Consider the following 14106-nt stretch of genomic DNA (forward strand, 5'->3'; position numbering starts at 1 on the left):
TTTGAAAACTTATCGCTGCTTTAGATTGATTTGGACTAAGTCCATAAATAAAAATTTTGAGAACCAAGCTACATTGTTGTTATTGGGGAAAATGGCTTTTGTAGGGGAGTGTGGCCCCTGTGCCTAGACACATGGGGGAAAAAGGACTGGGCACCCCCATGAAATGGAAATTGATGCCTCTGTTAATGATTTCTCGTGTGTTTCCCCTAGACCTTGTGCATGTGTAGGAGCCGCACTCCTCAACAAAAAAAAAAAAAAACACTTCCCTTTATTATTATTAGAGAAAAAGAACTCTATCAATCAAGTGTTGCCTAAGCTCAATCGCTGAGACTGATGTATGCACAGATGGTACAGAATGCCCCGAACAAAATATAAAAAAAAAAACACTTCCTCTTAATATATTATTATCATCATCATCATCATTATTAATTAGTGAAGAGCAAGAGGAGGTAATAACTTATTAACTGGTGATAAGACATGTTTACCCGCAAAAATTACAATTTTAAATGGAAGGACCACACATTAATTGTTACACCTATTGTTACTTTTACCAAGGGGGTTGATGGAGATATACGTACAACAACTCGAGAGAAGAGGAGTTAAATAAAAGGCACTGGAGAGTGGAGAGGGAGCTAATTAGTATGGATAGGCTCATTAAATTATTGATGGTTAATCTTATATTGTTTGATTGCCCCTGCTCAATTGTTACTCATACAAGTGGTGCACTGCATAATTAATGGATGGTCTAGATTTTAAGATCAAATGGTACCATATGGAGTGTAATGGAGTAGAGAGAGAATGTTACTGTAAGCTCCTCATAATGATGAGTGAATGAAACATAAATAATAAATTGATTTAATATCTGGGGGGTTTGATGAAGTTGTACATTATTAATAATCAAAATTCTCTTTGTGCTTTCTGTTTTCGAGTGATGGGGTAGTAACCGATCAGCAAGTAATTAATTAAAAAGAGTTAATAATCAATGGGTTGTGGAGACTTGTTTGTGATCAAGAAATAAGATGAAAAGAGAGAATAATCCTACTATATCATGTATGTTTTCTCCTGGTTCCCATGCCAAACTAGGACTAAAAAGCTATTGGCTTTCCTGATTGATTCTTAATCACCTCCAAATTGGAGACTCCAATTCCAATCCCTCTCTCTTTTAAAATTTTACACAAGTTGTTGCTGAGTAGGAATCATATCTACCCAAAGATCTGCAAGAATCCTTCTTTCAAACTTTTCTTTATTGTTTTGAACCTACACTCATGGACAATCCATGATTTCTGAAGAGGGTTTCGCACCTCACCTCTCCCTCTCCCTCTCCCTCTCCCTCTCCCTCTCTGCATGCCTCAGTGACTGATTCACACTTTCACAGAGACCGAGGTCATCTTTGGCCTTAGAGAGAGAGAGAAAAAAAAAAGGTGGGAAAGTAGAGAGTAATTAAAACTGTGTGTTTGTCTGTAACTTTAATTATTAAAAATGAGTTTTGATGTGTTGAGCAGCATGGATTTCGAGGTTGCTTCGATGCTGTGCTTGGCCTTGCGGCCCCCCACCCTTCCCTTGCTCTGTCCACTCAAGCTTTGCCGACTCTCCTTTATTTTCTCTTTGATTGGAGGAAATCACTAATACTACTTTTTTGGCACTCCCCTTTTACTATTTGAAAACTTAAAAAGGGAAGAGAGAGGGTGGGAGTGATAAGATAAAGACATTGGGCAAATCAAGCTTCATAATGTACAGTGGAAGCAAACATGTTTTCATAGTGAGTGAGTAGTACAGAGGTTAAAGGGCACGAAAATGATGATGTCTCCGCTTGACATCTCACTCTCATAATTATTTTTTGGGCGTATCGACCTATCCGCCGCAAAAATTGGCCATCATTTTATAGGTGTGTCCTGGAGTTCCTCAGATTCATCGAATGTGACTCTATGAGCATTGCAGTGCAGTGTAGTGTAGTGTAGGGTAGGGTAGTGTAGTGTAGCATAGCATAACATGGTTATAAACTGAGAATAGATTCAAAGTTACTGGATTTTTATTTGGGAACTGAATCCTCTCTTATGCCATTGGCTTAGTGCGCATTCAATGGTTGAGAGAATTTGAACACGTTGCCCAATATCATTCACGTTGTTCTAGATTTTGATAAGAATAATAATAATAATAATAATAGGTAATAGGACGATGGTGTCCAAATTTTATGTTTAAATTTGGTACATCCAAAGTTTTCTCTCTCCTACACTGAAGAGTGTGCATGCACAGTCAATTGTAAACAAGGATGAAAAATTTCTTCCATTAGGGCAAGAAATCATTGCTTATTATTAACTCCAAAAAAAAAAAAAAAAACATTGTATGTTCATGGGGCCTGCACAATGAAAGCACTTTGGGATGTCACATGAATAGGATTTTTTATTTCAAAGGGTGAGGCGGTAATTTTTCATTCTTCTACGTTGGTGTGGGTCACATGATCAGGCAACTTTTTTCTCTAAAACATGGGTTAGGGAGAGTTATGTGATTATTATGTCAACACGGTGACCAACTAAGGGAGGCGCACAAGCATCTAGAGGGTGGGGTGGTCTTTTCACCACCCCATGTGTCTGGGTAGAGGAGCATGTGACCAGGTAGCAATCTTTTTTTCATTAACCAATGAATTCAATTTGGTGAAGAAAAAATCTCTTCGTCATGACCTCTTTCAGACTCTAATAATAGTATCAAATCACCATTAGTGAAGAGATTATCTTTCTTCATTTCTTCAGTCAATCCACTCCTCCCCCCTCCTCTTTCAACACTACCCACCGAATTCCACGGCGATAGGGTATTTCTGGGTGTGTTTCAAATTCCATTTCCATCGTAATCAAAAGGTTAATTAATCTTGAGAGAGAGAGAGAGAGAGAGAGAGTCTTGAAATTTTGAATGGAGTTGCTTGGATGTGTCAATTTGACTGGTGAGTGGGTGAGGAGGGCCTTCCCCTGTCGCCGCTGGTACTGCTTTACATGGACATCGATTGTAACGTGTGTGTTTGGGCCCTTTGACTCTGTGAGTCGGGAGATTCACATTGATGTTAGAATGGTTTTCCCTCTCCAAGTTTTGACTGATCATATCAACTCGTGGTGGGGTGGTCACACAATGGGTGTGGCCTTTAGCACAACAAACCCTCTACCTCTACTCTCCTCTCTTCTCCTCTCTAGTGGGTGTTTAAATCTTATTCCCAAAAAAGAAAGGAAATACTATTCTTCCCCACCTTTATTCTTGTAGGCTTAGTGGAGTTGAAGCCAAAATACAACCAAGTATTAACCCTTTTCTTAATCACTTTTCCTGCCAATGGAATAAATCATTTTATCAGTTTAAATCTTCAAAAAAAAAAAAAAACTAAGAAAAGTTCTAAAAGTGATGGGAAATTTAAGCTCCGTTTGGTATCCTTCTAAAAAAATGTTTCTAGAGTTTTTTCGTTTTATTGGAACGAAAAAATAGAATCTTCTGTTTGATGCACTTATGGTCCGTTTCTGTTTTTTTGGAACAAAAAGTGAAAAAAAAAAAACTGAAAAAACGAGATTGGACGAAACTCCAAAATGGAATTTCATCTTCCCAATTTCGTTCCATTTTACAAAAAAAAAAATCCCGTTTAGGTTCTGAAATTTTGAAACACCATTTTTTCGTTTAAAAACTACATTTTGACACAGAAACTGAAATTTTCGTTTTTAATACGAAACGACGTTTCTAGAACAGAAACAATACCAAACGGGCCCTTAGAGGAAAAAAAATGGTTTAAGAGGAAAAAATGTTTTGTAAATACCACTGAAGAAGAAGAAAGCTGGATTGCCCACCGTTTTCTCTTTAGCATATGGTGCACCGACTGAATATATGGGGCACATCATTGACTTTTGAGTTGACTCCCAAGATAATAATAAAGGAGAGGGTTCTACCCTGTGAATGTGCCAAGAAACATCAACAGAGGTGAACTTTTCATGAGGGTGGGACAGTTATTTCACCCCACTCCCCAAACCAAGTGTTCGGGCACAAAAACCACACTACACTGTCTTCAAGCTTCTTTTTCCCTAATAATAATGTCACAAACCCAAGTCTCTTTCTCGAAATCACCGGAGCTGCACGCCTGCTCCTCTCTTATGAAAAGGGAGGTTCATACTTCATAGTGATGAATTTGAAGACTTTTTGAGTTACATTATCTTTCACCGAAAGAGACCCATATGGAAGACTCAAACAAGATAACCTAATTAAACTTCCAAAATAAACAAAAAGAACTAGTCTATGACAATAACTATAATAATGGCATTCATATTTTTTTTCCTTTCCTTCCCTTTCAGGGCAGTTCATCTACTAGGCAGCAGTAACCATTCCAGGATCAGGATTCACTGTTCCAACTATAGTCCCTGTTTCTTCACCAGATTAGCATGCTTTTGCCCTGCCAGATGGTAATCGAAGACCGTCTGGCTATTACATACCACATTGCATACAGTGCATACCCTCACTGCATCAGCTGCTGCCCCACCTTCCACTACTTTCCTCCTTTTTGTCTCCAGATCCTCCCCGGTCTCCAAATATGGCGCTCCCTTCTTTCTACAGAGTTGCACACTGAGAGTCTTGCCCTTGTAAGCTGCTTGGTTGTCTTTTTTCCCAGGATCCTTTGCTGCCGGTGTTGCTGTAGCCACTGGGGCATTGGTTTCCTTCTTTGATTGTTGCAGTTTCTCGAGGTTCTTCTTGTGCTTCTTTCCCAGTTTGTGTTTGTCCAACACATCCTTGGTGTTACAGTCGACCTTGCAGATTTCACACCATGCGGATTGCACAACTTTGGTTTTCTTTATACCCTTCTTCCACGTGCCATTCAAAGCAGGACGCGTCTTTGGCTTGCTCCAACCAAAGGGATTGTGATTTTCTGCACGCAGTGGCTCTGTCCAGTTAGTTGGTCTTAACCCAGCCTGCACAGTTACCAGAAAAGGAGGATTTTAGTAAAAACCATAAACCTAGCAACCCAATGGTCAAAAGACACAACTAAGGGTGAAAACAATTCCACAAATAGATGAAAGGGGGAAAAGGATTAGAAATCCACATGTAGAATTGCATGACTTCACTACACAAGACGAGTATGACACTAATGTGTACATCTCTGTTATTGCACAATCTCAGACATGTTCCACAAACTAATACTGCTTGCAGGCTTCTGTACAACAAGCCAGACAGCAAATGAGAAAGGACAAACACAGAAAAGACTGAGAAGGAAAGCCAAGGACCAGACTGATAATAGAACCCCAAAAAATTCACCACTTCATCAACATAATGAAATTCACAGATGTTTTCAGCAACAATTTCCTTCAATTATTTTGTCCACTGTATGTTACAGTATCTTGAGCTTTTAGTCACAAAAAACAGAAAATTTCAAGAAAACATTGTCATATTGAAAATGATATATCCATATTCCAAAAGAACAATATCGGAAGATAAAGATGATAATGTTAGCATTAAGGACCTCAGTGCTTACAAACTTCTTTGCATCCCAGTCAAATGACCAAACTGATGCAACTTTTGTTCACCACAACTTCTTCCAAAGGCCAGCTGGATATTAAGATGAATTTAATGTGGGCAAATTTAGCAGTACCACATAAGAAATATTATGCAAAATGCAAAACTGGCGGACTTCGCACTCAGCTACTTCAGTTCCAAGGCTCCCACATGGGCAATGTTCCAATACAAGCAATATGGTTAATGAAAGAATAGTTATGCATCTGCAGCTTGTTGCTGCAGGTAAGCACACTTCCCATGATGCAAATTTAGCAGTAGCACATAAGAAATATTATGCAAAATGCAAAACTGGCGGACTTCCCGCTCAGCTACATCAGTTCCAAGGCTTCCACATGAGCAATGTTCCAATACAAGCAATGTGGTTAATGAAAGAATAGTTATTGTTAGATCAAACACCAAGAAACACGAATAAAGAGAGACAATAGATCCGTACGACACAGAGATTTAACGAGGTTCACACACCAGGGTGGTGTGCTACGTCCTCGGGCGAAGAAGAAGATGATTCACTATGTAGAAGAAGGATTACAATCTAGCAGCGGCGAGGAAGAACTCGCCCTGAAACCCTAGTTTCGTGAAAACCCTAGAATACAATGACTCTCAACAAGCAACAGTACATTATATATATATGCCCTCTGCTTCCATCACAGATCTCAGAAAAATTCCCATTCGGGTCGCCACCAAAATATGTCGGACCGGGTCAATCTTCAAAACGGGTCAAGAATTCGAGACAAACTTAACAGTTATGCATCTGCAGCTTGTTGCTGCAGGTAAGCACACTTCCTATGATGCAAAGCAGGCCAGCAGACAGGAAGGACAAGGGAGCATGCCATCAGACCAAAGGTCCTAGACCAAAACCTGGCTCATAAAGCAGTTTTGTCCAAGCTGCACTGCATAAGAGCCCCTGTGGCTCTCAATTATCCCAGTTCTAGCTTCTGGTTTTGGATCTGTTGTTTCTTCCGTTATAGCCATCAAATTTGGCCCGCATTTTGAACACAGTGGTTTTCCTCTGTAAGTACTCGCTTCTACAAGGGTTGGGAGTCCATCTGACTTCTGGACTAAGAGTTACTACTATCTCATATGAAGACTAATTTCTGGTTCCTTATTTCGTTCTAGCAAATTTCTGCAGATTCATCATTGGATTGTTCTCGGTTTTGGAGCATATATTCTACAGGATTTAAGCACACTATCATATCTAATACTCATCCCCATCAAGTGTTAGATATTATGTTCTTAAATTAATGCTGTGCCTATTTTCTTCCAGTTCCCTATCACAGTGTTCCTGCCTTGTGGTACATTTGTTCATGTGGAAGAGTATTGATAAATAATTAAATGATCTTGCCATTGAAAACATGAGAAACACCTAGACAACCATACCAAATCCCTATGGAATTAATTGTAGATATAAGCATATGAATCACTAGACTCAAGATGATTATTCAACTAGTTTCTACGAAAATTAAGACTTGGATTTAGGAAAGAAGAAAAAAAAGTTCTCTTGGAAAATATCTTGCATGTCCATACAAACATCTGGACACTCCTATTGATGCTTCTGAGATGCTATACAATTGTCTGCAGGACAACTTGTTTAGGATGACTAATTATCATCACAATAATTGGCCAAGGATTGAATGTTGCCGATTATAGTTGCACAGACTGAGGCTGTGGGAGTTGTATTAGGACCGAATTGACAAGCGCAGCAAGAAGCATAGTAAGGAAAAAGGTCAAATGGTTTAGCTGTTAGATGTGTCTTAGGGAAGTACAATATTATCACATCTAGTGATTCATCTACGCTGCCTAGGCGGATGCCTTGTTGGTGTCGCCTTGCATCCAGGTCCCTCCAACGCCTTGGGTCCATAGTTGTCAAGGTGGCAAGGCGTCCCAAGGGGGTGGAGGGGTGCCTAAGCGCTTAGGCAACCAAGTCAACCAAGTGTTATTTTTTACTTTCCCTCTTTTCCAACATTATTTAGTACGCTACATATACCTTGTATCATAAAAAAAATCAGCTAGAGAAATGTTCTTGTTCTCCAATAAGTTTGACTAGTCAAATGATTTAATTTTTACATGAGACTTTTTGTATTAGGTAGAGCACAAAACCAGCTTTCCAACGAGTCAAAGATTACTAAAATCTGAGTTGTAATGACAAAATTATGTTCTGGTGAAAGCATTTGAAAGTTAAAAATCGCCCCTACAACCAAAAATCCAGTTTTTGTTTTTGGACTAGGGGGGTTGACTTTTTATCCTTTTGGAATTTGATTTTTAAACTATTTTTATTGGATTCAAATAGGTCGTAGTCATTTATTTATGAATAATATCTTAAATAAGTGAACTAACAACTATGCTTGGGTTGCCTAAAAGCTATGACAACTATGACACGAACTACACAAACACTACTCCATTATATCTTGGTTAATGTTGTCAAGGTAAAATCAAAGTAGAGGTAGATGGTGATGGAGAAATGTTGCCATTAGGAAGTGAGGACAAAATATGATTAAATTTCACTATGGAGAGTTTCCCAGGTTAACGGTGTAGGAGCAGACCAAAACGAAATTGAGGGTCTTAACGAATTTAATAGAGTGATAACACTATTATATCTAGTGATTTTATCAACGCAAATTACAAGGATTACAAATACCATACCATTAGTTGGTCGTCTTAGTGAAATGATTGGTAGTTGTCGGTGGAGAAATAGAAGATTAGGAAAAAGAGGTTGAGATGCTAGCAGAAAAATAAACGAGGTAAAACAATCCATTTTCTTCACCAGGATAGCACGCCTAATACCAGTGACAAGGTTATTGAACACTACTTGGCTATTGCATGTAATATCGCATATTGTACACATACACATGGAATGAAATGCTGCCCACCTTACAAGGTTTCATCCTTTTGACTCCAAATCCTCACCAAAGGCAGAAGCCTTATTCCGCCATGATCATTTTTCGACCTATAGGATTGCCTGTCTCACCTTGAAAATTTCCAATCTTAGTTGTTCCTGAATTTATCTGCATTGTCGTAGTGGTGGGAACATTAGAGTAAATCCTTGACTCTTCTTGTTTCATCAGAGTCCAGTTGTGGTTCTTTCCAATATATGTTGGACATAGACATATTTGCTATTACATTCTATCTTGCAAACCTCACACCAAACAGTTTGCATAACATTAGTTTTCCTTGGGGTTATCTTTATGACATGATTTGTTAAAGAATGATTGCAGTTATTCCAAACCACAGGAACCAAAACCGTGGGTAACTATGACTCTCTGTTCAGAGAGCTTATGGCCTGAGGTAGAATCACAAGAGATTGATTTCAGAACAATCAAAAAAATACAACCCAAAAAAAAAAAAAAAATCATCAAAATTGTGACAAACTTGATCTAGAATACTGGGATCAAGGAGGAAAAAGAAGAAACCAAGAGAGAGAGAGAGAGATCTACTGGGGAGAAAAAGGCTCATGTTTGCTGGATGTGCAAACCATGAGCCCTGCAGTTTATTTATAATAATATTGACTCATAAGTGTAGTTGTTAATTACCAAAAGACATGAAGAAACCCTATACGGCAGTGCTTCTTAGCTTTACAACTTAAACAACACCACATATGCTTCATACATGATCTTACGACTTTGAGGAGACACGTTTTTGGTAAAAAGCCACCCGGCTCGGCTGGCCAGTGGTGGCAGGAAAAGGACTTGGGTGGGCTCTAGCGGTTCACGTTTTCTTGTGTTGAGAGCTTCTCATTCTCTTATAGAAGCCCCAGCTGGCCTAGAAGATAGCCTCTGCTAAGGTGGGCGAGCTAGCATCACCGTGACTTGTCAATTATCACCACATATGCTAAACATCACCATGATTAGAGTTCCAATACTATCCTAGGCTCTAGCTTGGAACAAGAACAAACATGGCGAGAGGCAATCATAGAACCCAGTAGTTAGTAATAATGGAACTGCGGAAATATCATCTTCCAGGCACTTCACCAACTCAAGCACCCCAATCACTAGTAGCAAAAACAGAGAAAAATCTTTGTGTCGAATAAATCCAAACATCAACAAACAAGGTGGCAGAGAATGCCAACTGGAAGCCGGAATACCATAAGCCCTTCTCAAGGAAGACTAGTAATAACTGACCTGCCGATAGTGGTGAGTGTCCTACTGTTGTCTTCTGTGACTGGTTGTTTGTCAGTAATGTTCAGACCTGTGGTTGCCTTAAATATTGAACGCTTTGATATCAAAGTGGTGACTGGGTTTGCTCTCTATTGGTCTATTGCTGGACTGGTGCTTAAAGCCCACTGTTTGGCAGTGGCTGTGATCCTATTTGGGGTTAGGCTGCTTGTGACCTAGAGTTACATTAAGTAGGAGATAACAAATCACTGACACAGGCATTAAAAAAAATTAAAGAAAAATCCCAGAAAATAGCAGCAGTGGAAGATGAACAAATCACCGTTGTGGGCCAGAAATCAGAAATATTCGACTAGAAGAACTTTAAACAAACAGTATGGAGAAATATTCAACAATAAGAACTCTAGGCAGGAAAGAAATCTACAATAACAAATCTTCAATAAGAAGAAAGGCAAATAGCAGATAATATAGGCAGATAACAGATAATCTTCTATAACTGCCCATCATAACAATACCCCCCCTCATGCGTAGACACTATATGTGGACAAATAACACGTGGGAGTAAACAAAGAGAACTTGTTCAGTCCCAATCTCACCAATATAAATCCATTAGGTCATAATAGAATGTAACCAGGAGCAACAGCAGTAATGAGGTCTCTAAGTGATAAGAGTAAGATAAATCTGAGTAAAAAAAAAAAAAACCAATAAAATCAACTGCAGCATTTATATCCAGAAGGCTAATAGAGCAGCAACCATAGAAAGAGAAATATTCTTGCTCAGAAATAATATAACATACACAGATCATCAAGTAACCATCAATAAACTCCATGCACATGTGTGAACATTCATACGCAGATAGAAACAACTGTCATATCGAAATAATCCATAATATGATAAAAACATCAGTGCAAGGATCAATCTTCAGCAACATGAGAGAGCTCCAGAAACAACATAATGGACGGAAAAAATATGTATAGTTGAATATGCAAACCCCAGACAAGAAAATTCCAGAATTTGGGGGAAATCTAGTTGAATCACATCCATAGTTCAGATATGAACAAATCCTTGGTCAAACACTTGATTAATAGTGAAGAAAAACAAATCAAAATTGAAGGTCAATCCAATGGATGGATGACATCATAAAGCAGTTTCCTAGTTGGAATAGGAACACTCACAAAGAAGAAACAGACCAGTCACAGGACCCAAGACAACACCTTATATTGCAAACAGACCAATCGCAGGAGAATAGAGATTTGTAAAAAAGAAGAACTAAGGAATTAAGAGATCAGACCTGAGGGTGAACTACAATCAAAGAGGAAGAAGCATTTAGCAATTGCCATCATCTTCTTCATTATACATGTTCAAACCATCCCAATCGAATTTCTTTGATTTTATCACCTCAGGTTCTGAGTTATATTCCAGAAAATGCATTCATTTCCCAAGATTCTCTCTAATATATTCCATAAAATGCATTCATTTCCCAAGATTCTCTCTAATACTACATCAATACTCATTTATTGTTGCTTGGAAGCATGTCTAGGCTATCCAAATTGTTCACTGAGTTAGTGGCAAAAATGTTGGATATATCGAGGAAAAGTATCTGTGTGCCCATCCATAAAACAATGCAGATCCAATGTTGGACCAAGTACCACAGGATTAAAAATATTCACCGTATAATGGAGCATTGGTAAAGAAGGATCAAGAACAGGTTTAAGGGAATAAATTAGAGTATCAATATAACAGTTTAAAAGTCCACCAGGAAGATTAAAAATTAAAACTATTTTATCAGATCACTGATGAAAATGTTCAGAAAAATAAGAAATATTTTCACATGGTCCTTTCTGGTGTAAAAAAAGCATGTTTTAGGGAACCTAGAGATCATCTGGTGGATTTTGAAAAGAAAAAAAAAATCTTTTCAAGTTGGCATTGATAAAAATTAAGGATTACGCATGATGGAGTTATTACTTGTGACCATAGTTATCATGGCATCTAGGAAATACACATTGGGTAAAATTAAGACTTTAAATAAAGAAGAAAATAAGGTTTTATGACATACAGAGCTCCCAAATTAATCATTTCTGTTATCTTGGTCAATCATTAATATGGTGGACAAGATTGAAAAGGATGTCACCTATAGAATTTGGGTTGCGTTGATGTGCGGTGCCATCTACCATTCAAATTAGAGAGTAAACTATATAACATAGCTATAAGACAAGCAATGCTGTATCAACTATGGAGCCGAATGTAGGGAAACAAAGAAACAATATATAAATAAGTCAATGTATCTGAGATGAAAATTTCAAGATGGATGACTGGCAATACTAGGAAGTACAACTAGAAAAGAATGCATAAGGAATGTTTGGAGTAGTACCAGTCAGTGACAAGATGAGGGAAATTTATTCAGATGGTTTTGCAAAGTGCAACAAAAAACAGCAAAAGCACTAAGGAGGAGTCGTATCGGCAAAACTAGAGGATCCAAAAGGCAACAAAAAGGCCAAACATGACCAAGGTCCAAGGATGAAGTAGTCAAAAACAACGAGTCATTATGAGTTAATAATGGATATCAAATAAAGTGAAATGGCAGAATGGGATTCATGTGGATGAAACCCCAAGTGAATTGGCCGTGGCTAGGATCAAACTGTTGAGACGGTAAGTGACCAACCTAGGTAGGACAGAACTTAAAAAGAATCACTAACGAAAACAAGATATGGAAAATTCAATTGGGATGGTACAACCATATGCAAGGAAGACCAGAGAATACAGCTGGAATGAGTAATTTATTGCAAAATAAGGTGTCAGAATGACAAGGGGGGAATATATGCATAATTATGAGCAAACAATTGTAAGTTGAGTGTTTGCTTCGTTTTTGGTCTCCATCACAAAACTACAGCGAATATCCCAATAACTTTGACAGATTTAATAAAAAAATATGAGCAATGAACCATTGGTAGCATTACAAAAACATAACAGAAAACAAATTTTAACAATTAAAAAGAGAAGAGGAATAACATGAAAAACAAGAAAAGGACTGAGTATTTCTGAATAAGAATTTGTGAAGATTTCATTAGAAAAAAAAAAAAAGCAAAAAAGGAAACCATATACTCCAAACCATTCCACAACCATTCAATGGACAAACCTCATAAAGGAAAATTAACGTTAGAATAATCAAACGGTCCTTCCCAACCATGCAGCGCAGGTGGGGTTGAAGGGGAAAAGTACTATATTAAAAAACAAGAAAATAATAAAATTTACAAAGAAAAAATATTTATGTTTCAAAAATCCAACACAATAAAAAATTAGAATATCAGGAAAACGGGAGACAAAAGGAAGACAACACAAGAGAAACAGGATCAAACACCAGTTTCACACATAAATCAAAAAAAAAAAAAAAAAAGTTTCAGGAAGCAATCATGAAATTGACCCTCAACTCACTAATCCCAACAGGTAATGCGGTTGAATGACTCCTGGGGTATGAAAGAAAGAGGATGAAACAGTTCCATCACCCCACCCATATAAACAAAAGAACAACAATACCCATAATCATATGTAGCCTAGCATTTTCACACAAAATAAATGGAACAACGAAAAGAAGCTACTGCAGTACTAAACAGGGAAGAACACCTACAGCGGCGTAGCTGACAGGATCCACGCCAAACTGCCGAACAGCCTCTTTGGCAGCCCAATTCGGCACGGCAGCACTTGTTTCTTGATAATAAGCTGCAGCTGTCAATGCACCCATCTGAACCGCATGGTGACCATACGTGACGGATGCCTGGCCTTCCAAACCAAGATGGGTAGGAGGAGGAGGATGGTACGGATTAATGGAAGCATAGGAGGAGTCGATTCCTGGAGGACGAAGGCCAGGTTCAGGGCCAACTTCGTACTGGGTAGACGAAAATTCGTGATTTTTCAGAAGCGTCTGAGGGTCTGTCAAGTTAAGTGAATGGGTTTGGTGCGGATTGTAGGGGTAATGCGCGTAGGAGAAAGACTGGTCTGCATCGTATAATCTAGCATAAGGGTCTGTCGATGATGGATTAGGGTTTGTAGGTTGAGGATATTGCATTTCAGTCCATCTGCTGTAATCCATTGAAGAATAACATTCAGATTAGAGAGAGAAAGAGAGAGACACTCAGAATTCGATTCTTTCTTCTCCCTCTTCCTTTCATGTGGACAAAGAGAACATTTGCGTTTTCAGTTTTGTGAGATTCCCCTGACAGAGAAACCAATAAACATAAACGAAATACACCGAGTTTTCCTTCACCCACTTTGGGTACAGGAAATAGTATAGCCGTGTAAGGGTATTCTCCATCGTTTATTAATACAGGTAAATATTTATGACCATTGATGATTGTATTTTTCCTTCATCCTGTGGTTGAGAAAAAACTTTCTCCTAAATGTAAACATGATAAAATTGATATTTTTGGGATCCGTTATCTCTACCAATGTGAAGAAAGAATCTTTTCTTCATCCACACACC

At 38.3% G+C, this 14106-nt stretch overlaps 1 protein-coding gene across 1 annotated transcript; it reads right to left on the reverse strand.

The window, feature by feature from the left end:
* Positions 1-4023: 4023 nt before the first annotated feature.
* Positions 4024-13885, reverse strand: LOC122077600 (zinc finger RNA-binding protein-like). The gene is made up of 2 exons (XM_042643573.1): positions 13255-13885; positions 4024-4925 (listed from the first exon to the last, which is right to left on the reverse strand). The coding sequence occupies exons 1-2, from the start codon at positions 13714-13716 to the stop codon at positions 4371-4373; spliced, it is 1017 nt and encodes a 338-aa protein (XP_042499507.1). The 5' UTR covers positions 13717-13885; the 3' UTR covers positions 4024-4370.
* Positions 13886-14106: the final 221 nt, after the last annotated feature.

Source organism: Macadamia integrifolia, chromosome 4, assembly GCF_013358625.1.
Source record: "Macadamia integrifolia cultivar HAES 741 chromosome 4, SCU_Mint_v3, whole genome shotgun sequence".
Lineage (NCBI taxonomy): Eukaryota > Viridiplantae > Streptophyta > Magnoliopsida > Proteales > Proteaceae > Macadamia > Macadamia integrifolia.